Source organism: Haplochromis burtoni, unplaced genomic scaffold, assembly GCF_018398535.1.
Source record: "Haplochromis burtoni strain Fernald_Lab_line unplaced genomic scaffold, NCSU_Asbu1 Contig_1, whole genome shotgun sequence".
Lineage (NCBI taxonomy): Eukaryota > Metazoa > Chordata > Actinopteri > Cichliformes > Cichlidae > Haplochromis > Haplochromis burtoni.
Window position 1 is genome coordinate 1 of NW_024582362.1, and position 27,128 is coordinate 27,128.

The following is a 27,128-nucleotide window of genomic DNA, read 5'->3' on the forward strand; positions in this document are numbered from 1 at the left end:
AGATCAGCAGAGATTTCTGTTATTCTGTCAACAAGGAGCTCAGATGGAGAGATGACAGGAAAAGATAAAGATGAGCTCCCAGAAGAATCAGCTCTAACAGCACAAAGCAAAATAAAACCGACTGCAGAAACGCAAACCCCAGTAGAAATGGTTGCAGCTGACATCGCAGAGATACTTGCTAACATGGATTCAAGCAGTGAAGAGCTCTGTGAGAAATGTAACTTGCCCAAACCTGCCTTTAATGCAGGCTTAATTATCCACAAGGTGAGACACCACTTCTCCAAATGTGTGCCATCCACCTCACACGCCAGGCTCAAAGCACGCAAACACAACTTTTCCATGTTTGCAAAAAAACAATTTGAAAAAATGAAAACAGAGCTGAAAAAAAGAATAAAGGCAAACAGGAAACATTTTGTTTGTCTACAAAACATTTGCAGCCACCCCAAGAAGGAAACAGCGCCCTCCAATGAAAGTATAGTTTTCATTCTCCCGGGGTCAGTACCTGAAACGGCTGGTCCCCAGAGTACAGAGGCTCATCGCTCCCCTTCTCGACATACGGCAAGCCTGGGAACCGCAATTAAACGTTCTTCTTCAGTCGACTTTAACGTCATTATATCAGACGTTAATCAGTTATTTGACAAATTAACAAAGAAAGAAGAACTCTTCCTCATCGATAAGACCTTGGGGGACTTTAAAAATAGTGGGCATATCAGGAATTTTACGGAGGACTTAGTGGCAAAAGTGTTTGATCTACTTACGGTGGATCGAGGCTATCAAATCCCCATACCTCTAATGGGTAGGTCCCACTCAGATACGGTCATCTCCAGGACGCCACAATCAGTAGAGGGCTCAAAGCGTCGCATTTCTGCTGAAGTCCTCTATGTCCTCATAGATGACACAGTAGAAAGGTTTTTGCAGAAGCTTTTACTCTTCTGCAATGAAGAGAAAGATCAAATTGTTCAAATGGACAAGATTTCTGGGGCCCTGGAAGACATCCACAACTTTATTAAAAGAACACAGACCACAACACAGGAAAAAAGCCCTGCTTCAGATGGCAGAGGAAAAGAATCTGGTGCATCACTTCCAACACCAAAATCTGGGAGCATTTCTCCAGATAAATGCTCTGTGGCATCTGAAAAACCACCTCAAATGCCACAACCTGGGAGCATTTCTCCAGATAAATCATCTGGAGCCTTGAGCCTGAAACACTCTCTCAAAGATTCCTCCAAAATATCAGAGATGGGTTCTGTGTCAGCTTCATCTTCTGATGTTGAGAAAATTTCCAATGACCTTGCGTTGCTCCTTATCACGAGAGTCATCTATAAATCTAAACCTGAGACCCAAAAGTCTGCTGCTCGGATCGCAACTACTACAAAAGAAATACACACGGTCATCAATCGTCTGAGCAATCTAATGCAGCCTGAACTCAGCAGCACAGCGTCTGCCACAAGTCTGACAAATGACAAGACAAAGTTCATCAAGAAAATAGCCAAACGCCTCATCAAGGAGTTTGGCTCCCCAGACAATGTCTTAAAGGCTTCGATGGCAAATGATTCATCTTTTGACGAGGCTCTGATTAGACATCTAAAAATCAGCCTCGGAGTCATCCCGGGTCCCCCAAAGACGTCCAAAATATCCAGGTTTTTTTCTGCGGTGGGAAAAACATTGCTAAAACCCTTCAGGTGGTTCACTAAAGCCAGAGATCATTAAAATGACCATTTTGGCTTTTCCCACTGCCCTGCTTCTTTTAAAATCTTGAAGCAGACTTTTAGCACCAAATCCTTTTTTTAAAAACATCACCATAAAATTTTGGGATCAGCCCTCAAATCCAAATTTTAGAACTGTAGTTCACGCCATCTCGTCTCCTTTTGATTTCCATCCCCCCAACCGGTCGCGGCGGATGGCTGTCCCTTCTGAGCCCGGTTCCGTTGGAAGTTTCTTCCTGTTAAAGGGAGTTTTTCTTCCCCACAGTCGCCTCGTGCTTGCTCAGAGGGGGATCATTAGATTGTTGGGGTTCTCTGTAGTACAGTAGGGCTTTGACCTTACAGTACAAACAGGGAGGAGACTTTGTGATTTGGCTTGATTTTTAAAATATCTAATTCGGCATGAAATAAAAAAAATCCAAATTAAAAATACATTCCAAGTTTGTTTGTGTTTTTCTTCTGTTGTCAAATATGTAGAAAGTGTTACACGTGTGATTTTAGTCATTTTGCATCAGTTTGTAGCCGACGTGTCTGTTTGTGATCATCCTGCATCTGTTTTTGTCTGATTTGTGTCTTAGTTTGGTCAATTTACATCACTTTTGTGGCCCAATTTAGTTGTTTTGCATGTATTTGTGGCAAAATGTGTGGACCCTGTTTGACGTTGCTATGTTTTGTCTTAATGCTTCACTTTGGTTGTTTATGTATGTGCTCATTTTGATTCTAGATGTAGACCTGGCATCTGAAAATTAGCAGAAAATTAGTTTAAATGCCAGCCTCCCCAGATTCAGAAGAAATTTCCTTTCAGCCATCTCACTTGTTTCATGTCCCCCCACATGTTTGTTCCCCTTCTTCATCTGAACCAACAAGAAGTGTGAGTACATGTCAGTCAGGGTCTTGGGCAGCTCTCCTCTCTGCTCTGTAGTCAACATGTGCTCCAGAACTGTAGCAGGGATCCAGCAGAAGACTGGGATTCTACACATGATGTGGAGGCTCCTGGATGTCTTCATGTGGGAGACATCCACTCACTCTCACTGGCTGTTTATTACTAATCACTGTGTAACTGCTGTGAATTCACAGTAACTGCCATCTCCTTACAAATCTTTATTAGATTAACCACACTTATACAGACTGTATATGTTGCCCCCCTGGTGTGACAGGTGCCTGGGAGGGGTGCGATCCTAGATCCCACAGCTGTGTATTGAAATAAAGAGGCACAGATCATGAACTTGTTTACAATTCAACTGCAGGATTTATTCTGCAGATTTGCCTCCCAGGGGGGTTTTACGCTCCTCCTGGCCGCTATGCGCCACCTAGTGGTATTTTTTAAGTAATGCCATGGAAGATGTAAAGTGTAATTAGAAAATACTGAATCAACACTGAACGATATAACAAAGACCAAAATATAACTGGGGTGTTCCCTTTTTTCCTTGTATGAAGACATAAACTGAACTAACATCCCCATAAGTCTTTTTATCTCTTAACTTTTTAACTATTAGTGTAATCCAGATTTACCAGCCACACATTTCAACTTAAACACATATGTTAACCTTTTACATATATAACTCTCCAGCCATGTTGATGGATTGCCTGTATTGGCTGGAAATATTCATTTCCAGGGAAAAGACACAGACAGACGATGCTTACAGGATGTGATGTGACAACACTAATGAAATATTGATGTGTCATATTTGTCCAAGGTGTATTTCATTGTTATGGAAAAAGAGAATATCAAAATCATGATGACCAATTGGAGTGGTGATTTCTATGACTTTGTGTATATAATTTGGATTTTGTACAAATGTAGGCCAATAAGGAATTGTTACGAGTTCAAAAATTGGGGATGGAGACAATTGATGAAACTTTATAGCCTAGGGCCCACCATAACATACAGGTAGCCTAAACATTCACATTGCTTTCTCTCACACGGCGCCTAAGCTACGACCTTGGCTCCCTCGTTTATCTGCTCCTGCTGAGATGGGGCAGAAAACTCCAGTATGTTCTGTTCTCTTCTAATCAGACAAATAAGGCGATGACTTTCTGCAAACAGTATTTCTTATAACATCATAAAACAATATCATTCATCCACAATAAATCAGCAGTCTAATGTAATGCAAATCAGTTTAACTAATGCAATAGTTATCACCTTCTTCTAATTCAGGAGAATAATGCCAACTAAGACTACATAATAATTCATATGTACGGAAGAGGATTAGGGCCACTGGAATTCTGAGATTAAAGTCAGAATTCTGAGAAAAAAGTCAGAATTCTGAGATTAAAGTCAGCATTCTGAGATTAAAGTCAGAATTCTGAGATTAAAGTCAGAATTCTTTTTTCTTTTTTTTCCAGTGGCCCTAATCCTCTTCCGTATAGCTGTTCCTAGACTGCACACTTCGAGAAAAAGACCTCTGATGTTGTGCCTGGAATTTGTGGGAGTCACTTTTCCAGTTTGGGGGTTATAGCCACTAATGTTTCTATTACCACTGCAACCACGCTGAAAACTTTACCTTAGAAATCGGATCCAACTGACCTTCAGTCTATGATGCCACTATATCATGCTGATTAACCGGAAGCTGTTTGTCCCAGACAACCTTAACCCTCTGTTGTTCTCAAACACTGTGTGGTGTCTCCCATCAGGACTTGGTGACTTCTAATTTTATTGATCGCAGCAGCAGTTTTTAGACTTAGCTATGATCATTTTTACTACTACTTAAGTTGATATTTTAGAAATAATATTTTCAACAGAAAATTTACAACCAAATCAAAATATTGTGATTTTTTTTTTTAAAACATTTCCTCTCGTACCCTTTCAAAAGCAAAAGAAACTTTTATTATTAATTCTTCTAAATTTTGCTTCTTAGCCAATTTTAATTTTTTTAAGATAAAATACAATCAAACTGAAATTATTTGTTGGTTTCGTTTGTGTTTGCAGGAGTTTAAGCACTTCACTCTCCATGGGAAAAATTCACCAAACCATTCAACAAAACAAGCACAGCTATATATAGTTTATTATATAAAACGAAACATCATAGAAATATTCCATGTAAACAAAAAGTACAAATATTTACACCAGCAAATGTGCATATGTTTTATATACTATATTTATGGTAATGAATGTGGAAGATCCTTGGTATTTAATTACATCCTTCTCACAACTATGTTAATTTTGTTTCAGTGCGTGGTGACATTGGCTCAAATAAAACAAAACAAAAAAATAGGACTTCTATTATAGAAAGTAACTGCAACAGAAAACAGGGTTATGAAATGATGTATTTGCTCTCACGAACAGCACATTTCAAAAGGCTTCAGTCGTCATTCTCTCCAACAGCTTCTCCTCTTCTGCAGTGCTGGACACAGTTAAACTTCTTTTGAAATACTGCATTTCGATTTTCCCTGACTCGTGTGCCAGTGCTACTCCTGAATATGTGTTTTGTTTTCCAGATTGTCCAAACAAAGCCATGTCTGTCACCCTGACAATGGAAAAAATGAAGAAAAAAACAACAACATATAAGACAAATATAAACTAATTTGCTTAATTATCACTTGCGTGTGTGTGACATTACCTGTCAGCACTCATTCTCTCAGTGACCACAGGCTGTGTGTCATCTTTCAACAGGTCCCATATGTGGAGGTTACATGCAGCATCGAGTACGCAGAAGACCGTCGCTCTGGTCTGGGCCCACTGCAGGGAGACCACCGGTTCGCCAGCTGTACTGTTCTTCCACTGTGCCACAGGCTGCTCATGGCTGACTGCATGCAACCTGATGCTGCCATTGCCACAACCCACCTGAAACAAGGACAGAGAATATTTGAAATATACCCTTTCGAGGCTACAGTGGTATAAATCTCCATGGTTTTGTTTCTTGAGTCTTTGCATTCCATTCCTTTGAAACTATACAAACTGAATTTACAGTTCTAGTCAGTTTTATGTATATATAGGACTAAATCACAACCAGAGTAGCTTCAAGGTGCTTTATATTGTAACATAAAGAAACTACAATAACAAGATATGTGTTCATTTTTGAGCTTTAGAGCTGCAGGTACATTTCTTGTCCCTACTCATTTTATCTAAGCTAATCTAAGCGGTCTGCATATTTCCCAAAATAGATGTGATGTAAATAAGCACGACTCTCACCAAGAACAAGTGTGGTCTGAAGGGAGAAAAGTGGATTGAGGTGACATCGACAGGCTGCACTTCAACCTCCTGAAACCTGTAAAATTTGGGGGGTGCTTTCAAACCGTGACTCGTTCCATGGTGGACCAGCCCCTACACACAAGTCACATTAGTACACTTTCACTAAATATTACAGGAGTATAATTTTTTTTAATATTTGAGGGGATTCATTTGAAATTACATGAATTAAGCTCACCATGTTGGTGCCAATAAAGAAATGATTGGAGTCTGTTGGAAGGAATTTTAAAAGCAGCGCGTGCAGCGGCCCTGTTTTAACTACATCTCGCGGTGACCCCCTGAGACTTTGGAAAGAGGCATAGAGGGGGGGAAAAAATAAAACGAACAGGTCAGAAGTTAGATTACTCCCAAACAAACAACAACGGAACAAACTGGAAGACAACACTGCATCACATTGGTGGGCCATATGGGGAAGTTGCTGTCTGTATGTGCAAGAGATTGGAAAGAGACAATAAAGTAAATACTTCAGTTAAGACAGAGTGATGTCTGAGGTTTTCCTCACCACACCTCTCTGCGTAACACATGTATAAGAGCGCAGGTATGTTTCCATCAAATGTTGAGGTGACAAAATCAAGAGCATGCAGCATGTAACAAACAGGATTGAGTGGCAACAACATAACAGCTGTGTTCCACTGGGCCAAGACTCTGCGGTGTATTTTAAGCCCTGCGGCTGCCAGTGACCGATGATCGTCATGAGCCATTTATCAATCTCACCTCTCAGCAGCGAGGACGGACGAGCTGTGAAGCAACTTCACTTTGCCGCCAGGCCGGAGGCCTGCAAGAGGGGAGAGGGGAAAAAAAAAGAAGAAAGAAGCGGGGCTGAAAGCAATGCCACATGTGTGAGAAAGGTGAGCCCACTCAAAGAAATACTGTGACTGCGTTACCCAGATCTGTTGGAGAGCCTGCCTCGTTGCCTTTTGGGAGCTCTACCACCACCTACAGGACACATGGGAGAAATCATGACAGGCAATTCACATTTTTACGGTGCAGCTGTCCCCAAACTTCAGAAACCGATCCCCCTACCACTGAGTTAAAATGATAGGAATTTTAGTGAACTGAAGATAAGAAACAATAGAAACAACAAAAACTATTTTCCCCACAAAAATCTCATTAATTACACTTAGTTTAGCACGTTTTCTTTTGGTCATTGTACCACCCATCTGCCCTGCAGTGACTCTTTTAAGAGTATAAAACAGATGTAGAATCACTGGAACAATGAATACTTAGTTAGTAGGAATGGACATATTGGATATCCTGGAGGAATGCAAGTCACAATGAATCTAAAATAACATCAGTAATCCTCAGTGGGCTTTCCAAACTTTCCAATTCATGTATCTCTCTCCATGACCTCTCTAATAAAATCCACTCCCAACTCCTGCTCCTTGTAAAGAAAAAAAAACATACATGTAAAATATGTACAATCTACTTAGTTGCTCAACCTACCCAAAAATTTAAAACTCCACTTTCATCCAAAGAAGCCAGCTGGAATGACAGTCCTGATGACTCTACAATTGGAAAAGAACATCATTTAATTAAATAAACAGTACTGTGTAAAAGTCTCAGGACACTCTCCATTTCTGTATGTCTTGCTTCCAAGGAGCCACACTTTGTTGTAATGTTTTTAAAGTGCACTAAGCTCCAGGTTTTTCTCAAGGACAGCTTTTCTTTGGATATTGGCTGCTTTCTCACTCATTTTCAGTCCAGTACTTGTCCCAGTACTGACCCTTTTCAGAGGATTTTTCTTTTGCTTGCTTAGCCAGTTAGCACTGACCTATGAATCACAGAAGCATAAAAAGGCTCCGAACTCAATGGATCAACTGGCCTTGTGTCTACACATAACAGACAACTTAGCAAAGAACCATTTTTAATTGTTAATTAGTTACTTTGTTAGTAGCTGCCTGTCAGAAAAACACATAGTGTCCCCATTTCTCTAGCCGAATCTATGAAAAATTCTAAAGATAACACAGTTTGACAGGTATAAAATAGTATTTTTCCACCAACAAAGTGATCAATAAGGTGATTGCTGTAGAAATGGTCTAAGCAAAGTTGCTATCAAGAAGCCATTCTTAAGGAAGAGAAACATGGATACATGGCTGGTGTATGCCTTGTCTCTGAGTGAATATTCATATGAATATTGACTTTTAAGCTCATTAGAATTGTGCTAATCGCTGCAACTATTTCCCACTTTCCTGGCAAAATATGAAGAAACATGAATGGCAGAAAACATATAGCAACATTCACACCTCTGGTTAATCATTTCATACCTTCCTCGGATGCCAACAGTGGAACGTCTGCCCTCAACTCCCCTGCTAGTGCAGAGGGGACAACTTCTACAGAGGTCACAGATGACAAATGGCCTGAGGCGGCCAACACTGCATCTGTGTTGAAAAGGTGACAAATAAGAAGATAACTGCACAACTCGAGTTCAAAAACCAAAGCAAAAAACAATCAGCCTCTCAAGTTTATGTGAGAGAGGGCAGGGGAGTGCTGACATTCATTTTTCCTTAGGTCGGGTGCAAAGAGTGAAATTTGTGTCACTGTGTAAGTTCAAAGGGATTTATATTCTTAAAATAAATAGATGAATAACAGTCTGGAAACAAATGTTAGGTGTAAGAGGAAAGAAAGAAAAATGCTTTTTTATATATTTGGCACTAGGGCTGCCATGATTACGTCGACTATCAAAATCGTCGACGGCTAATTTAATAGTCGACGCGTTGTTTGAAGCTTTGTAAGATCCCAAAAGACGCAGGAATAAGTAGTAGGATGTACGTTCAATACGTTCAATGGATGCATGATCTGATTAGTCGACTAATCGCAAAAATAATCGGTGACTAGTCGACTATCAAAATAATCGCTTGTGGCAGCCCTATTTGGCACAGCTGGAATTTAATTCCCTGCTGACATACCAGTGGAGAAGGTAGGCTGCCTGAATGTCCACTCTTCCTCCCCCATCTTTAAGCTATAGTGGTTACTAGACTGCTCCCTAAGGTCCCACAGCACCACAGAGCCGACTGATGTGCCTGCAAACACCAGCGTGACCTTTCCAGGGCTGAAACAGCAACACTGGATCTGGAACAAAGAAAACGACAGGGGATTAGTGTAGATGTTAGAGGTTCAGTGGCTTTGGTTTCACTAAGAAGCGATATGCCAAGTCCACAAATAACATCAGCTGCACTTAAAAGGACAGATTCACATTCCTCGTTAGAGCTGAAGTAAATATCGCCATTTAGACACGTAAGGACAAATCAAATGTTTATTTTCCATCCTTACGGTCTTTTCATAATATTGCAAATAATGTTTGATGGAGGCTTTACAGATTTTTCTAATGAAAAAGTATTATGTTAAACAACTACAGGGTTTGTGTTTGATCATTTACAACAAGATTGTACATGCTGAGGAAGTTTAACCAAATTTGAAGTTAATGTGGGACAGATGTTTATGTGGGACAACGTGCAGACAAAAGAGAGTTATAGGTTAGGTTTCCTCACATCTATTAGAAAAGTAAAGGTCATGCAGTGTTAACTTTTGAACGTAGTGGGACGAAGGGAACGGGACTGCTGTTCGTATGTGGGTCACCCAAGAAGGAGGAACAATTACAACAAGCAATTACCCTTCTGATGTGACCAACATGTAAGACAAGCCTGATTTGATTGCTGATTTCTGGAGGGCAAACAAAGCACTGATGCTTCTGAATTTCAAGACTGATTAGGCTCCTCTGATTAAGTGATGCAAAAAATAGCTACAGTTTAACACAGCTTAATTTTTATTCATGATAAACAATAATGCTCTGGAGAGTAAATAAATAGAGCCTGACTGACACAGGATTTTTAAGACTGATACCGATTTGTTGATTCCAAATCTGATATTCCCATATATCATATGATATTTTTTATTTCTTTCAGAGACATAAAACATGAACCATTTTTTTTCTGCCACTGAATTTTTTTTTTCTTTTAAAATTCCAGGTTATTTTCTCAATTGTACATTATTTTTTTCAGAAGTTTGAGTTAATAAGGGGAAATCTTGAGATGAAAACCCCCAAATTTTTTCTTTCGGCTGGCAAAAATTGTTTTATTCATTGGCAGAAACAAGCTTCCGTAAGTTTCACTGATATTTGTCATGTGTATTTATTTTGCTACTCATTCGTGCTCTGCCTGACTGGTGGTTATAGTTTGTGACAAATGTGCAGCCAACAGGGAAGTTGAAGAGTGCCCTTTAGTGCACAAACAATATCAAAACTCCTTACATGGCTGAATGGTGTTTCTCTCATGTCTGATATTACTTTTTAAATATCCACTTTGCAATTGGCTAATAATCGGCTGATACCAGTTCGCCTACAGATCCAACAGATCCACAGAGGATGCCATCGCCCACGTCCTACACACCACTCTCAGCCACGTGGACAAGAAACAGGGTAACTATGTGCGAATGCTGTTTGTTGATTACAGTTCAGCGTTTAACACAATAGTGCCCTGCAGACTGTTCACAAAGCTGAGGGATCTGGGACTTAACAGCCGTCTGTGTGCATGGGTGTTGGACTTCCTCACTGGCAGAACTCAGGTGGTGAGGGTGGGCAGGTGCTTCTCCAACAGCATCACCATCAACACAGGAGCACCTCAGGGATGTGTCCTCTCGCCACTGCTCTACTCCCTCTACACTTCAGACTGTGTGGCCACCCATGGCTCCAACACCATTGTGAAGTTTGCTGACGACACAGTGGTGTTGGGTGCCATCTCCAACAACGATGAGGCGGCCTACATGGATGAAGTGAAGAATCTGGCATCGTGGTGCCAGGACAACCACCTCCAGCTGAACGTCAGCAAGACCAAGGAGCTGGTGGTGGACTTCAGAAGGGGTCAGCACAGAGACTACAAGCCCATTATCATCAATGGAGCTCCAGTGGAGAGGGTGCAGTCCTTCAAGTATCTTGGTGTCCACATCTCCTCAGACCTGACATGGGCTGCCCACATTCAGGTCCAGACCAAAAAGGCTAGGCAGCGCCTGTATCACCTACGACAACTGAGGAAGTTCAGGGTCTCTCCAAAGATCCTCAGGATTTTCTATACAGGCGCTGTGGAGAGCATCCTCACACAGAACATGACATCGTGGTTTGGGAACAGCTGTGTGAAGGACCAAAAAGCTCTCCAGAGAGTGATCCGTACAGCAGAACGCTGCTGCAGGATTGCTCTCCCCCCGCTTCAGGACACCTACACCAGGAGATGCCGGACTAGAGCAGCGCAGATACTGAAGGACCCGTCCCATCCTGGCAACAAACTGTTCCAACTTCTGCAATCTGGTAGAAGGTTCCGCATCATCCGGGCAAGGACAGAGAGACTCAAGAGGAGCTTCTATCCCCAAGCCATCCGGGCCCTAAACACACACACCCGCCCTCTCACATCATCTATAATTGACTGAGACAGGACTCTCTTCCAGACACTAAACCAAGGCACAATGTACAATTCAATTCCTTTAATTTTAAATATGTTTATATTGTCTATCCTGTAAAATAGTCAGATGTCTATTCATATTAATGCACAGAATTCACCTGCTTGCTGCTACTACTACTGCACATTCACCCTATATAATGTTCTTCCTCTACACCCCCCCCCCCAATTTTTGCACATGTCGAGGAGCGTGTCAGGCTACATTTCACTGTGTGTTATACTTGTATAACTATGCATGTGACAAATAAAGAACCTTGAACCTTGAACCAAACTCTAGAAATTGTATAAAACTGAATACTAGAAGTTGTAAATTTCACCTCAGACTCATAAACAAGGATCTTCTGAGGCCTGGATGGCTCCCAGATGTTCCAGATGCAGATGATGGTACAGCTGTCAAGATGCTTGGCGCTGGGTTTAGTCGTGGGCATGTGAACTGACAGCATGGTATGCTTTTGGACCTGAGAAAAGTGCAGCATGCTAATCTGGCGATCTGCAATTGACAAGACAAAACATGAACATCTAATAGGAAGAACTGTCTGAGTTTTTGAGAGGCTGCCACTGCTGCCACAGAGGACAAGTAACAACTAACAAACTAGCAATGAGAATAGAGCAAGATACAAGTCAAAAACAAAAACAAAATGAGTTTCTCTGGTTGGACTTTGTACCATAAAGAAAAGGCAACTCAGTGATGAGCTGTAAACTTCCATCGCTGAAAGACAACGTGTCTGACTGAGTGCTCAGTTTCTCCAGGGATTTTCTCTCAGCTTGATCCTCTTCCAGCAGGACAACCATGACCTTGATTTGGAATGACAGCAGTGAGAACTAACAACAAGACAAAAAGTTCTTCATGCATACACTTCTAACAAATAGTTTAAAGACCTGTGAGGCTGAGCGAAGAAATGATGCCAGACGCTGTGAATCATAGTTCATTTCACTTCTTTGTTTGTCTCGTGCTTCCTTAGAGAGGTTTGGATCTGTCAGTGCAGGGACATTCTATTAATAAACTCACCATATAGCCTACACACTTAACTTATCAGAAGCTTATTGTTTTATTACCCCCACATGCTCCACTGCGCTCCGGAGGATGCTGCGTCCACTTCTCAGACATCTCTATTTCCTCTGTCTGGATGTCTCGATCTGTGTTATCCTCATTACACTGAACGTAAGCCTAGAAGAGAAGACGATCTCACGTGTTATAAAGACATATGCAGTTTCTCTTTATAATTTGGATTAAGAAGTAGACAACAGAAATAATCGCTAACCTGTTTAGTGTTTGCATTTCCAAAGTTTCTGATGTACATGTCATACTCATTGACCGGCGGCAGATCCAAAAGGGAGAAAGTCATGGAAAAATCCAGATCGATTAAACGAAGCAGCTCTGTACTTCTCTTCCTGTTGTCAGCAACAAATATACATTCAAGGTTTAATTAAATAATAAACACACTGTCAGGTTGCCTGAGGTTGCTTTATGCTTATGTGAAAAGTATTACTTAAGTGACCACAAGTGTCCATTTAATATAATATGTTTTCTGCAAATAAACTTACTTTTGCTTACTGGCAACTTTCTTGCTGACTTCGCGTTGCTTTGCAGCTACAAAGTCGATAAACTTTCCGCGTTGGGAGGCTCTGCTCTGGATCTTTTCAGTGTCTGTAAACAGGGCAGTAACGATGCTTTAAATCCAGGATAATCCTGCACAAAACACCCTGGATTTAACAGGAGTGTGCCTTTCAGTTATACATAAAGAAAGAAGCACGCTTAAAACATTTATTGTGGGTAAGAATATACCTCTGGACCATTTAGGCCTCTCCTCCTCTTCTCTGCTTGTACTTTGTCTGGACTTTGTTGTTCCAATTCTCTCATTCTCTTCATCCATGGCTCTCCGAATAGCTTCAATCTCCTTTCTCCGCTGTGCTGAAAGCTCCTCCTTTGCTTCACCCGCCTGTGGATGCAATGGCTCCTTCTCGTCCTCATCTTCATTAGTGCTCTCATTCAGTTCCTCAAAATCCTCTTCATAGTCCTTTAAATAGAGCATTCCCATTCATCACTGAGCACATGCAACGCGTTTTTATTTGAAACAAGAAAAATAACCACGATGAACAAAAACTAGATCCTAAAAGAAGAAACGTGAAGCGACCACTCACCATTTTCTTACAATGTAAATCGATTAGAGCATGCCAAAGTAACACAAAAAGAAATGTGTAAACAACACTGAAATTAAAATCAAAACTGGCATATTTTGTAAGAGCAGCCTCTGTAATTACCTCAAAATCATCTTCATAATCCTGATCAGCCAAATCTTCATCATTGTCAACTTGCTGAAGTGATCAGAAAGCATAAAGTGGGAAAATCGTTTAAGAAACTTTGATTATTTGTGCACAGACTCGTGTTGCTTTAACTCCAATTTCCCAAACACTTGAATGCAATACTAATAATTTCCAAATCGTTAATGTAATTAAAGGTAGTTCGGTTAGAAAACATTCAAAGTTAAGCCCAATCAAAAAAAATGCAGATTCGTTTTGAATTTGATGTCAGCAACATGTTTGAAAAAGGCTGGGAGCGGGAAACATGTGATAAGAGGGATAGTGACACATTTCACAACTGATCATGTTGTCTGGCAAAAGGTCAGTACTGGATATAAAACCAGCATCACAGAAAGTGTTTCAGGAGTCCAAATAGCTACCCTGTGTGTGGGCATACAATACAGGTCAACAATTTAACAACAGAAATGAAAACACATGTATGAAGAAAAAATAGAGTGATATCTATGTGTCTGTGTTACATAGCTACAAATGGGAAATTCTGCTTAGTATATTTTATGCTTATTAGGAGAAATGATGCAACATAGTGGGAAACAGGTCCCTGTCTCTGCTTCTCTCGAATGCTCACTGTGAGCATTACAGACAAACCAGCTGCAGACTGAGCTTAAACCTGGTTTGTTCTCATGCAAGCACAGAAAGGCCCTCCACAAAGGGTGCCAAGACACAATATTCCTTAGGCTCAGTGACTTATGAAATAAATGGAATAAGTAGAAACACACCCCCATGCTAAAAAAAGTTTAAAGACATGCAAGAATGCATTTGTTGCCTTTGAAGGCTATAACCAAACTGAGCATCTTACAGGCTCCTCTGTGTCTGCTTCATGTTTCACAGCAGGTATCCACTGCTCAGAAACCAAGTCAACTTCCTATATTGTGAAAGGATATAATGCAAGGAAAGGGTTTACAATCAGATAATCCATAGTATTGGATCAGCGTTGTGAGAGCTATGAGGGAAATTTACACGCAAACTAACCACATTCCTCTCATGACTCTTGCCAGATGATGATCTCTTGTCTCTGTGATCGTCTTCCTCCCTGTGCTTTCTCTCTTTGTGTTTCCTTTCCACGTCAGCTTCATGTTTGTGCCTTCTCTCCCTGTGTTTGTTTTCTGGGTCTTCTCCCTCTTTGTACCTTCTGTCTTTGGGTCTGTCCCTCTCAGCCAACTCTCTGTCAGCACGATGATGTCTGATCTCTTCCCCTCGATGCTCTCTGTATTCACTATCGTGCTTCTGTTTCTCCTCCTAAATAGCAGGAAAATCCCAGCAAGAGGGTCTATGTAATCAAAGTCATTCCTTAAAAATTCAAATACGTGAACATTAACATTACTGTGGAAGCTTACATGATGTCCTCTCTCTCTGTGCCTCTGTTCTCTCTCCTCTTTACGTTTTCTATGTTCTTCTTTATACTCTGAAATCAAAGACATTCAAACATTAAACATCTCATGGACATGCTACTCTAAATAGGCACACTCCTGTATGTTTACCTCTGTCCCCTTTCTGTTCCAAATGCTTCATGTCTCTTTGTCTCTCTTCCTTGGCATTCCTTGTATCTTCATATTCATTTTGGTGTCTCTCCCGATGCTGATCTTTCTCCTCCCTGTGGTGCTGTTCTATCTGAGCTCCTCTTCCTTCCCTGCTTTCCTTGTGTCTTCTTCTCTCCCCATCATTCCTAAGCTCTCTGTCCTGCTCCTCTCTTTTTCTTTCCTTATTTATGTCATCCCTTCTTTTACTACGGTCTTCCTCCCTGTGTCTATCTCCGTCCCTTACCCTCTCTTTCTCCTTATCTCTGTGTCTTTCCTTATCCCTCTCCCTGTCATGTTTTTCCTCTAGGTCTCTTCTCGTCTCCTTATTTTCTCTGTAGTCATCACCATACTTCCTTACATCTACAAATCTCTCCCTTTCCCTTGTCTTCTCCCTTTCATTTCCTCTCTCAGCTCTCCTATCTTGTGAGCCCTCTTTCCTTCTGTCTCTTCTCCCTTCATCTCTTCTCTCTCTCCCTGTGCTCTCTCTTTCCCTGAGCCTGTCCTTCTCGCGTCTAGACTCCTTTTCTTGGTCCCTATGGCGTCTCTCAGCGGATTCCCCACCACGGTACCTTCTATCATAGCCATCGCGCCTCCTGGCATCGTCACCACCGCGTTCTTCCTCCTAGAATAAATAAATACAACCAATAAAAATACGATTAAATCATCTACCGTTGCATTTAATTGCTACAAATCGAGCTTGAATCAGAAAATTCTGCAACTTACCCTGATGTGTCTCCTCAGGTCTGCAGGTCTCCATGTGTCTTCCTTTGTTATTTTCTAAACAAACACGTTTCTTAAGGTTCATTTGATGACATTTTAATTGAAAGACACCATTTTATATAACTTGTATGATATCGAACCAGACCCATGTAAGTCAGCGGGATAACATTCACTCTTTGAGATAACGTTTGACAACATTCATAGCGAACACTTTTTCTACTAAAAATAAACGCTTCTCGGTTTTGGCTCACACACGGTAAAGTCAGAGCTGAAGCACGTACCTTATCTGTGTACATGTTCTCATCGGCGCTTGTTTTTTTCTTGGTTGTCTTCAATCACCGAATATTAGCTCTTATTTTTGTAGAGACACCGCCATGATGGTTAAGACCCAGCGCGCAGGCGCAGTTTGCCGAATCCACGGAGAACGCGTCACCTCGGCTTGACAACAGCCGTATCAATCCGCAGCAGAGAAATCGCTGAAATCAACAGCCAGTTGCCATGGCAGCGGCTGAAGATACTGTCCATACATTTTTGTTTTAGCGAAATATCTTAAGTTTTGGGCTTTAAACGATTATAACCGTTAGTTGTTTCGCCCTGTTATGTCTAGTTGTATGTGAGTTTATATTTCTATCAATAAAGACTGAGTAGCGATTTATTTCGGGTTTAAGGGTAATACTGTACTAACAAGCTAGCGAGGCACTATTAAATGCAATATTTCTTTTTCAAATATAGCCAATGCAGGATGCTATTTAAACATTTACTTTTAAGAATATCTGTTTCACTGGACTTTGACGCTTTCTAAGTGATAACAATGTAGTTGCCTCTAGTAAACACCAGATGGCGATGTCTTAGCTTTATACATAGCGCTAGAGACGCCGCTGGGATCGCACACAACTGGATGCCTGTGCGTTTTTGGAAATGGTCATACCCACCCTGTGTGGGCAGAGTAAGTAGAGCTGTGGACTGGACTATCTCAAGCAGACCGATTTAATCAGCGGAATGTCTTCGCGAGCTGCTCTTCAGAGTGGAAACTAAGACGGTGAACGACAGCGGTTCCTCCCGGGGCGATGGGCTGGTGTGCAGGTGAACCAACGTGAGAGCAGGATCCCCGTATGAAGACTGCTTTGGTCCGCTGGCACATGGGAGCTGTGACACTCCGCATTTTGACATTTTAAGGACACTCTCCTGAGGAGGCCACAGAGACATGTCAAGAGACAGCATGACAGATGTACGAGGAAGCCATTCACAAAATGCTAACCCAGCTCTACCCAAAGAGAACGGGCACACTGCGCCGAGTCCACCTCAACCCAACTTTCCCCATCCCTCAGAGACGACCATACCCGACGATACCCCAGCGTCATCCACCAGCCAGCTGACCCAGACCTGGGTCCACTTTGCTAAGACATTTGTGCTCATTTTCCCCATTTACGCACTTGGTTATTTTGAGTTCAGTTTCAGCTGGCTGCTTATTGGACTTGTGATCTTTTTCTGGTGGAGGAGGAACACAGGAGGAAAGCAAAGCCGACTGAGCCGAGCAATAGCTTTCTTTGAGCAAGAGGAGCAAAGTGCCAAATGTGCTCTCACCACCTCTGATTTACCACCATGGGTAAGGCACAATTTGAATCAGAGCAGGACGGAGCTGTTTATCCCAACTGAGCCACTTCTCTGAATAGGGCGTGTAGTATTGTTGTGAACAATATTTTTGAGCTTCCAAGAAAACACAATCAGCTGACAGGATCAGCAGAGCAGAGTTGAGCTGTAAAGCTGTGATGGGGCAGCTGTCTCCGCAGCAGTGACATTAGACCAGAGCCCCAGTCTAAATACAGCAGGGTACAATGGTAAACGAGACACCACGCTGGGAAGGAAACATGCCCACGGGGTCTCTGTTATTTTGGGATTCAGACTGGCTATGTCACTTGTAGTAAGTCAGTCTATTTCTGCAGCACGTTATCTTGGCAAAATGTTAAGACAGAGCAGAGGTCCATCCTTGGGTTTAACAATTTAGGGTTTAATTTGGCAAACCAGTTTATAAACCAGTAAGAAGCTATACTTTGGGTCACACTTAATCAGTCTAAATTAAAATGAAAAGTGGATAATTCCACAGTTATAATTTATATTTAGAAAAAAAAATTCACAGGTTAATTCCAGGCTTTGGAAGAGGGCAAATTTTTTGCACACATGGATTTTCTCACGACTAGTGCTTTTAGGGTTAGAAAGTCTCAACATTAAAGGTTGGGGTCACTTGAGAGAAATAATGTGACTGTAAAAGATCATATATGTGAGTAAACTTTGTATCTTCCATAAAACTCAAAAGGGGAAGAGAAATTTGCTTTAATGAGCCCTCCTTTAGGACCCCAGAGAGTCTGGGTGGTCCAGACCATTCATGTAATTAGTTTTGAGTGAATTTGAGCCGTATTCTCTCAGCAAAAAATGAAACTCAAATAAACTTTAAATTAAATCACTGAATAACTTGTAGGTCTTCAAAACGGAGACTTTCTGTATCCGAGTCAGAGGAGGTTTGCGGCACAGCCTCGCTAAAAGTTAAAAGCCTATTCTGCTGACACACGGCTGAGGATGCATTGATGCCATTAAAGGGTTGTGGAGGAATTAGATGGGATCGAGGGAAAGCATCCCACTTAAAGGAAAGAGAAATTATTAATTGGCTTCAGCACCCCCCCTGTTTTAAGTCTGTTCTTTATGAAACTGTGGTCATACCAGCAGCAGGATTGTGTCCTCGTGGGAAATCAACATGGATCTTCTGGGGCTTCACAATGATTGACAACCTCCAGCCTGACAAGCTGAGCACATTTCACTGTTTCCAGTTATAGCTCTTAAATCTTTGCTGTTGCAGATTTCTCCCCACTACACATATAAAGATGACATATCTTTCACACTGTTGGGTTTTTTGTGCGTCCACACCCCAAAACAATTGCTAAAATGCACTTCTGCCAGTTCCAGTTTCTCCAGTTTAGTTTATGTCCTGACCTGCATTTGTCCAGAGTGACTCAGTAGTCAGCTGGTGTGGCAGCCACTGACACTAAAAGTGTCCGTGGAAGCGTCACAACAGTTTTGCACATAGCTCTTGGCTAAATTTTACAGTCTGAGCGGCACAGACTCCGAATGAAAAACCTTGAGCATTCAGGTGAAAATGGCTCTTCTTGTTTAAAAAGCATTTTGCTAGATGAAGAAAATGGTTATAAAATGAAAGGTAAATGCATTCATATTTGGTGAGGCCCGAGGACTGTACATAAAAGATGGACCGTTATGGCACCTGGAGCTGAATATTTTAGCCTTCATGTAGAGCTCATTATTATTGGCATTAGTCATTAATATCTGATATAAACAACATTGAATGCTCTGTCTTAGTTTTTAGGAATAATGAAAAAATCTTTTCACACGTAGACCGCCATTCAGGGTGGTGATGTCATTGCGTTGATGTATCTGTTCAGCTATTTCATTTTGTAACAGAGCATAATGAGGAAAACATACCAGACATGAATCAAAACTTTATATCAAGATGAAGATAAAAAAGCAAGAGCATCAGCTGTTAGAGGTCTGCAAATAGATCGCCCTGTCTTCTTCTACTTCTTTATAGAGATTAGCATCAACTGCCATTATATAGTCCTTGCTTTTTTCTCCAAGGTAGTTTCATTCTCATTGTTGTAAACAATGGCCATTATTCCTAGCTTGCGCGCACCTGCTGACATGCGATGTGTCTCTATCTGTCTGAGCCACGGAATCAGATTTAATTTGAAAACACTGAACACGTGTGCACTGCTGAGCTGATTGAACTGGCAGATAGTCACCTTGGTTCAGTGTCGGAGAAGATGGCTTGCTGCCCAGCTGGATTTCTCAAAGCAATTTTGACTTGCTATCAGGCTACTTATGGGAGAAATTGGGTGACACGGTGCTTTGGTTTGTTCTTTTAAATGGACTTAATGCATCAGGAGTGCAAAGAACACAGATCTCGGGATTTTGAAAGTTGTTGATTTCCACAAGCATGTTCTGCACCTCTTTTTGTCAGCAGGAATACCTTGAAGACTATTATCGCCTGCCTTGTTTCTGTTGCAGTGGAAAACAACAAAAGCAGCACGCTGGGGCATTTATTTCATGCTTAGAATACTTTAGCTTGTTAGAGAAAGTAACGTAGCTCTGAACTGCCACCGGTTTACATCACTGACCTTGAATGCATTGCTTATGCCTTTTTAAATCAAGTTATCCTTTTAAAATTGAGGGTTTTTTATAACAATTCCAGTATATCATGTGTTTTTCATGATGTTGTTTAGTAGCAGAGCGTATTTAAACTATATTAAGACCCACAAGTTGAAATAATTAGTGTGTGTTTTCAACAAATGAGGGAGTTATTAAAGAAAAGTTATCACCCGTACAGTTTATATGAAGGGAATATAAGCTGTAAATTAAAAAATGCAAACATATTTATTGCATTGTTGAAGTTGGCCAGTGAATATTACAGGCACAGAACTGTACTACAGCTGCAGTAGATATAGTCGTGTTTTCCTTGAACCCTGTGGTCACAGTTTATTTGTACAGTTTGTTTTCTCTGATCTTACATAGCAGCAGTGAAAGAGCAATATGTGCTGTACAAACTGAGATGGACCTTAGGTGTGTGGAGGTGTCGTTCAGAGGGCTCAGATTGTCTGCATTATATGAGACCTTAACCCTTTAAGACCTACCATAGAACCAAGTCCGCCAGAGCTTATATTATATTTTTACATGCTGTAGTGCCATTTTTGGGAGCATTTCAAGTTGCTATACATCAATACAACCATTATAGCCCAAATTTTAATAATATGTATGCATTAAGTGCATAGTAATTACATAAATTGCAAAAAAATTGAAAATCGTTTTGGTTTTTTTAACATATATTTCTAGTTAGAGAAATTTAAGAAGCTTATCCCCTCAAAACTGCAAATACAAAAAAGTTGCACAAAATAGTTTTCCATCACAGGAAATTTATTTTGAGTGTCTTCATAGTTTTATTTTTGAAATACACCAATTTTTATATACTTCAGGAAAAACGAAATTAAATATTATGATGCAAATTTGCAAAAAAAAAAAAAAACTATTTCCAGCAGTGCACTTTGAGTCCTAAGCATCCCAGAAATGATACAGAAAGTCTTAAAGTCAAACATAACTTTTAAAAACACCAGTATAGGCTCATAAGGCCCTGAAGGTAAAAAACTACAGTACCGCAAAATGACGTCAATTCCGGTTTCACGCAGGTCATGGCGGACATGCAATAGTTCGCGCTGATGGAGGTAGGAAGTGTTACGAACAGCTGATCGGATCGGCTTTAAAGGGTTAACATGCACCTTCTGCCAGAGGATGCATTACTTGGCTGAAATCCTGATACAATATCAGCTGAATTAAACCCCATTTCTGCTGCTTCTGCTGCTGACATTGTGTTTAGACTTTAATATTTTCCTGTGTTATTAGCTGCAGGACGTGTTTTCCTTCAGGACGTAAGCACCTCTCTGACTCAGCGAGCCATGATAAGCAGTCTGAAGACAGTGAGAATAACCATCTTTTATTCAAAACCCAGGCAAATTGTTAATTATGTCTTTAAGAGGCAGAGCTCAGCGACTCTTTGGCATAACACGAAATAATTAAGATATGTTTCCCTGATTCTTGCTCAGCGCTTAAAAGGAAACATTTGCTGCGAAGTGACTCATCATTACCTCACCTACATTTGTGAATGAGGTCACTGTGTCAGGGGTATTAATGAGGTTTTTTCCAGCATCTCCTCCACAGGATTATATTATTTCTGGAATCTTTTATGATAGCTGTGACATTTTCTTCTCTGTCGCCCTGCTCATGTCACTGCTTTTCTCACACTCTGACATAAACGCCGGATAAGCACTTTTGCTGAATCCATGAGAAATGGTGCTGTCTCTTCACACATCGTGTCTCACCATAGGTCCAGCCAGTTGCCTCACTTCATCTTTATTTTATTTTTTACATCTTTATAGTGATCAATAAAGTATTCTGATTCTGATTCTGATTAAATATGTAATATGAACCATGCCATGCATCACAGCATTTATACCTTTAGCTAGTTTGTAGTGTACTTTCCTAGATGGGATTTTGAAACATAAAAGGCAATAAGAAACACAATCGATACTATAAATGTTAAGAAGCACAAAACTCGAAACACAGCAAAATATAGAGAGACAGCCCAACACGAGGCACAAACTGCAGTTTAATGAAGCACCAGGGAAACAGGAAGTAGGGAAATATTCATGAAAGCATGACTGACCCCTCTTTGAAAACTGACTGAGCTGCTGCTGCACATCCATAATGTCAATCTGCCGTTCCACCTATGCTGCTTCCAAGTAGGGCTGCCACAACCGATTATTTTGATAGTCGACTAGTCACCGATTATTTTTGCGATTAGTCGACTAATCAGATCATGCATCCATTGGACGTACAGCTTATTGCACCAGCATGCATCTGCTCTTATATGACTATCATTAGCTTACAGCTTTAAGTGTTTAAGGTATTTGCTAACTGAAAATAAAGACAAGATGATAGTTTATTAAATTTTAATGAAATTTGCAGATTGTTTCGGTTTAATAAACTCCTTGCTATCTAAGATATAACAGGACACCAGAGTATATTCTCGAGCATCTCACACTTCTGATAATCAGTTGTCTGCTTGACTTTTATTCAGCTGTGTAAAAACTATAACTGTAATCTCAGCCAAACCGATTTACTCAGGAACAAATAAAATACAAAAAAAAAGCCAAACAATAACATTTTTAAGTTATGTAAGTCAGCGGTCTCCAACCTTTTTTGCGCCACGGACCGGTTTATGCCCGACAATATTTTCATGGACCGGCCTTTAAGGTGTCGCAGATAAGTACAACAAAATAAAACTAGTGTCGGTACCGACAAAAAGAAAATTTATTCATAACACACGTGAAAAGACCAAGGAAAACCGAGTAAACGATAAAAACGATAACAAAATAACGCTGAAAACCGATAAAAACCCTGAAAACCATACATTTCACACCTGAGCCTCAACTCTCGCGGCCCGGTACCAAACGACTCACGGACCGGTACCGGTCCGAGACCCAGGGTTTGGGGACTGCTGATCTAAGTGACTTATATATGTTTGACCTGAGTAGCAAAAGACAGCCGTGGGTTTGAAAACGATTTGCTGGGAGTCCGGTGTTCTCACAGCTCTAGTGAGCCTTGCCCCCGGCTAGCTATCGAGCTAGTGGGTAACAGACGTCTCCGAAAACGTCTGTTATTTGAAAATATGTGGTGTCTTGATAAACTGAGCAGATATTTGAGGTTTACACAGCTACATTCTCGCCTGAAAATATGTTAAACGTTTATTTTGTGACCCAGAAAGAATAATAAGCTGCCGCTTCTGGGACACAGCTGCTTCTTCTTCTTCGGGGTTTAACGGCAGCTGGCATCCTTGTACATGCAGTGCTGCCATCTTCTGTTTCAGTCCGTTATTACACTCTTAAATCCTACTATTTATTCCTGCGTCTTTTGGGATCTTACAAAGCTTCAAACGACGCGTCGACTATTAAATCGGTCATCGACGATTTTGATAGTCGACGTAATCGTGACTAGTCGACTAATCGTGGCAGCCCTACTTCCAAGGTTCGGTATCTTGTGCATTCAGAGATGCTCATCTGCATACGTTGGTTGTAACAAGCGGCCCCTTCCCATCTGCTCTAAGCAGTCTGGCCATTCTCCTCTGAGCTGTGACATCAACAAGGCATTTTTACCCAGACAGCCGGTCACCTTGACCATGTCTGGATGCCTAAATGCATTAAATCGCTGCAATGTGATTGGATTAGATTCAATATTTACATTAAGAAACAGTTTCAAAGGTAAACCTAATGAAGTGGCCATCAGTATGTATCACCACAAGAGCCTTAATTAGGGCTTCTGTTGAAGTTAGGGTATAAACACCTTAAATTAAAATGATGAAGAGGACGTGGTTCATTTGTTTTCTATTATGCTGGTGTCTGCAGTGCTGAACACCATTATGCATCGTATTGACTTTGTTTCTGCTTTAGCTCCTGTTAAGTCAGTGATTTACGTTTGTCATTCAGTAAGATTAGTTAAACTGCAGAGCAGACTCAGACCACAAATTATGTAAAATGTTTGACTAGAGAAGGATGGAAATACTATCAGTCATGTTTGATTTATTTCAATCCTCAGCTGCGTAGCCGTGAGTGTAAGTTTAGTTAGAAATGTCTGTTTAGAAATGTAGCATGGCTGCATGATGATAAAGGGAAGGGCATATGATGGAAACATTCTTTAGGTAGAGAAGAAAACATGGATTGCAAAACAATTGATCTTTGAAGAGCATCTTCATCTTTTTTCTTCATCTACAGCAGTGACTGCAAAGCAAAAATCGAACCATAGTAAATCTCATGCATCAGAATAGGAACACGTTACTTCATCCTCCTCCTCCTCCTTTGGAAACTTTTAGTAGTGAGGTTATAAACAATCAAACTGCCTGAAAACACAAAAACAACATTTTAAATTTCTGATAGTCAAGCTATTGCTTCTCATTTGATGTGATATTACAGCCTAAAAGGTCTTAAAATTTAATATGACATTAGCCACAGCCACTAAATTGCCATTAGATACAAATATTTTGAACAGCTTTTACTGGAGGAGATGGGTGCTCTTTACTCTTAGCTTCAGTGCAAACATTAATAATAAATAAGTATCTAGACCATAATCTTTTACACTGGTAAATTTAGCTGTGCTGAAATAGCAGCATGGCTCTAAAGATGGTTAACGTCAGGAAGTCTGACATCTACTTGGGTTCACAAAAATGTTAACAAATCGTAATCGAAAGTGTTTGGCTGATTAGTTTTATTTACGTGCTGCTGTTATATAATGCACATGGGGTGAAGACTCTCATCTTTAACATGAGATAGGTTTAGAAATGACAGATCACACACTGAGCGTGGTTTTTACTTCCTAAATCCAAAAACTAAAGATAGGAAAAAGAAAAAAACCAAAAACTGTAAAAACACATCAACAGACAACAACTGGAAACAGCTTCAGCTGCCAGTCATTAGGCCTTTGGGCAGTCATCATGTTAGTTATGATTATGGTCATTTTATGCACTTGGATGCGCTTTCGTCTCAAAGCAAGAAGGTTCCTCTCGCCCTGTGATTGCTGGGTTTGGCTCCAGGTCCACAGCAACCCTGAAACTGCATACATGGGTAAAAGTTGGATGGATGGATGACAGTTTTAGCCAACCCTGCTATCTGTCTATCCGCCTATGCTCTATTTACAAACAGCATGTTCCATCTTTTCTTTAAAAGGCTTTCTAAAACCAACCAGGAGATGATCTGTTCTGTTTTCTCCATTGCAGGTCCACTTTCCAGATGTAGAGCGGGTGGAGTGGCTGAACAAGGTAACGAATCGAGCAGCTGCCTCTTGAATTTGCCTGCTTGAGTGAAGCCCTCCTCGTTTTTCATGCCTTGTAAAAACTGTGGGAAATGGGATGTCTGTTGCCATCTGCTAACTCTCCTCTTCTCGCTGACTGTTGCCACACTGCAGCACATCTGACTTAACATGCAGGCCCGTTCCTGCAACGCTGTGAAATGCATTAACCCTTGCGAATCCCATGATAGCAACCAGGATGTAAATTTGGAGTCACTCCCGAGTATACATTAAACTGAGCAAGCTGGAGATTTAAAACATTCATGTGTTAGTCTTTTTGCTTGATGTGCATGGGTTTGACAAATAGAACTAGACTTAAATAGAACTACACTTTGAATATTTTACTGTAAAGGATGTACCCCTCAATGTTTAAAGTCCTGGAGCAAATACATTTTTATATCCTTTTAGAATAATCATATAATGAATATTTTTCTTTGATTTGTTCCAAAACTCTTTGATTTCTCTCTTTCTGTATCCCCTTAGACTGTGAAACAGATGTGGCCCTACATCTGCCAGTTTGTGGAAAAACTGTTCCACGATGTGATCGAGCCGGCGGTGAAGGAGTCCAACGCCCACCTCAGCACCTTCTCCTTCACCAAGTTCGACATGGGAGACAAAGTGAGCATCTCGATGTGATAAAACAAGCTGCTAGCAGCAGGTGCCGTGGGTCAGCTGATGAGGGTGCGCTGTGGCTAGAACACGAACGTGCATGCATGTCGCTGACATATGCTCTCGTTGCATAAATAGTTTCCGTGCGGGGGTCTGCAGAGGGGTCGACCTTGTGCTAACCACGTGGGGGTTGGGAGGGGTGACGGAGTGGCCGTAATGCTTCCTTATGTTATGTTGCAGCCGCTGAGGATCAACGGGGTCAAGGTTTACACGGAAAACGTGGATAAGCGACAGATCATTATGGACCTGCAGATCAGGTGAGCCAACCTGTCTAAAAATGTTTATCGTCTAGCGTTCTCTCCTGCCATTATAGTTATAGACACTACTTGCTTGGCTCTTTTGTTAAAAATACAACACGAGAACAACTGGAGTATCTGTTTTCAATGCAGCTAAAGAAACTCACATTGCTTTCATGCAGAGGTCAGTATGTAAATAGCCTCTTTCCACTTAGGTCTGTGCAAGTTAATATCTTCTGCTTTGTGCACACGAGAATCCAGTGTAGGAATAGCATACACAGCAAACACCATTAAATTCACATTTCCTGGAAAGGATTGGAACTTCAAAGGCCTGAATCAAAGTCTTAAAAAGTGATGGAACCCTGATAGAGGATTTTTACGAGACATACTTTTGCTTTTTATCACCCAGCTTTGTTGGCAACACTGAGATCGAAGTAGACATCAAACGCTACTACTGCAAAGCTGGCATCAAGAGCATCCAGGTGAGAAAATCCCTTTTTTTTTGTTGTTTCATATCCTCATAGAGGTACTTTCCCTTGGTAAGAAATAAGGACTGCACACTGGAAACAGAAACACAGCAGGAAGCAATGCACAAAAAGGCTGTTAACTCAAGTAAGAGGTGATCTTGTCAGGTCTAAGTGTTCAGTTTCACTAGACTGGTGAAGGTGAAGACAATCAGAAAAACAGCAGGTAAGACAGGAGGAAGGAAAATAGGGGAAATCAGAATATTATCAAATCAAAACAGGAAGTTTTCATGTCTCTGTGATTAACACAGATAACCCAACCAAAGAGACAAGGCAGAGAGGACAAAGGGAAACACTGGGGACACTAGATGCACAACAAAGAAATAATAAAAGTGAAATAGAAACTAAAACTCA

The 27,128-nt window shown here is 40.9% G+C and overlaps 3 protein-coding genes across 8 annotated transcripts in view; 2 read left to right on the forward strand and 1 right to left on the reverse strand.

The window, feature by feature from the left end:
* Positions 1-6: 6 nt before the first annotated feature.
* LOC121814744 lies at positions 7-2,135 on the forward strand (the record flags this gene model as incomplete). The annotated part of the gene is given in 1 exon segment (XM_042222217.1): positions 7-2,135. A coding segment is annotated over 1 exon segment (1,704 nt), but the record flags the coding sequence as incomplete, so codon positions are not given.
* A 2,555-nt stretch (positions 2,136-4,690) lies between these two features.
* On the reverse strand, positions 4,691-16,582 carry dync2i1 (dynein 2 intermediate chain 1). 4 transcript variants are annotated; one of them, XM_005912391.3, is made up of 24 exons: positions 16,177-16,582; positions 15,899-15,952; positions 15,137-15,797; positions 14,993-15,060; positions 14,628-14,894; positions 14,455-14,520; positions 13,599-13,652; positions 13,479-13,484; positions 13,123-13,354; positions 12,882-12,984; positions 12,599-12,728; positions 12,393-12,504; positions 12,216-12,310; positions 12,002-12,131; positions 11,654-11,826; positions 8,799-8,961; positions 8,157-8,270; positions 7,336-7,397; positions 6,777-6,828; positions 6,607-6,667; positions 6,071-6,176; positions 5,836-5,967; positions 5,264-5,487; positions 4,691-5,170 (listed from the first exon to the last, which is right to left on the reverse strand). In XM_005912391.3, exons 1-24 carry the CDS (start codon positions 16,189-16,191, stop codon positions 4,996-4,998), a joined length of 3,255 nt encoding a protein of 1,084 aa, XP_005912453.1. In that variant the 5' UTR covers positions 16,192-16,582; the 3' UTR covers positions 4,691-4,995. The 4 variants fall into 4 exon arrangements, with proteins under 4 accessions (XP_005912453.1, XP_005912455.1, XP_005912454.1 ...); XM_005912393.3 differs by lacking the exon at positions 14,455-14,520; XM_005912392.3 differs by lacking the exon at positions 13,479-13,484.
* Positions 16,583-16,787: 205 nt separating this feature from the next.
* The window catches only part of esyt2b (extended synaptotagmin-like protein 2b), a 38,512-nt gene continuing 28,171 nt past the window's right edge, over positions 16,788-27,128 (forward strand). For 2 of the 3 annotated variants that reach the window (XM_005912397.3, XM_005912398.3), the window contains exons 1-5: positions 16,788-17,501; positions 25,275-25,316; positions 25,829-25,963; positions 26,195-26,271; positions 26,660-26,732. In XM_005912397.3, coding sequence (XP_005912459.1) covers positions 17,100-17,501; positions 25,275-25,316; positions 25,829-25,963; positions 26,195-26,271; positions 26,660-26,732 — 729 coding nt within the window. In that variant the 5' untranslated portion in view covers positions 16,788-17,099. The remainder of the gene's footprint in view (positions 17,502-25,274; positions 25,317-25,828; positions 25,964-26,194; positions 26,272-26,659; positions 26,733-27,128) is intronic. The other variant, XM_005912399.3, reaches the window with a different exon arrangement.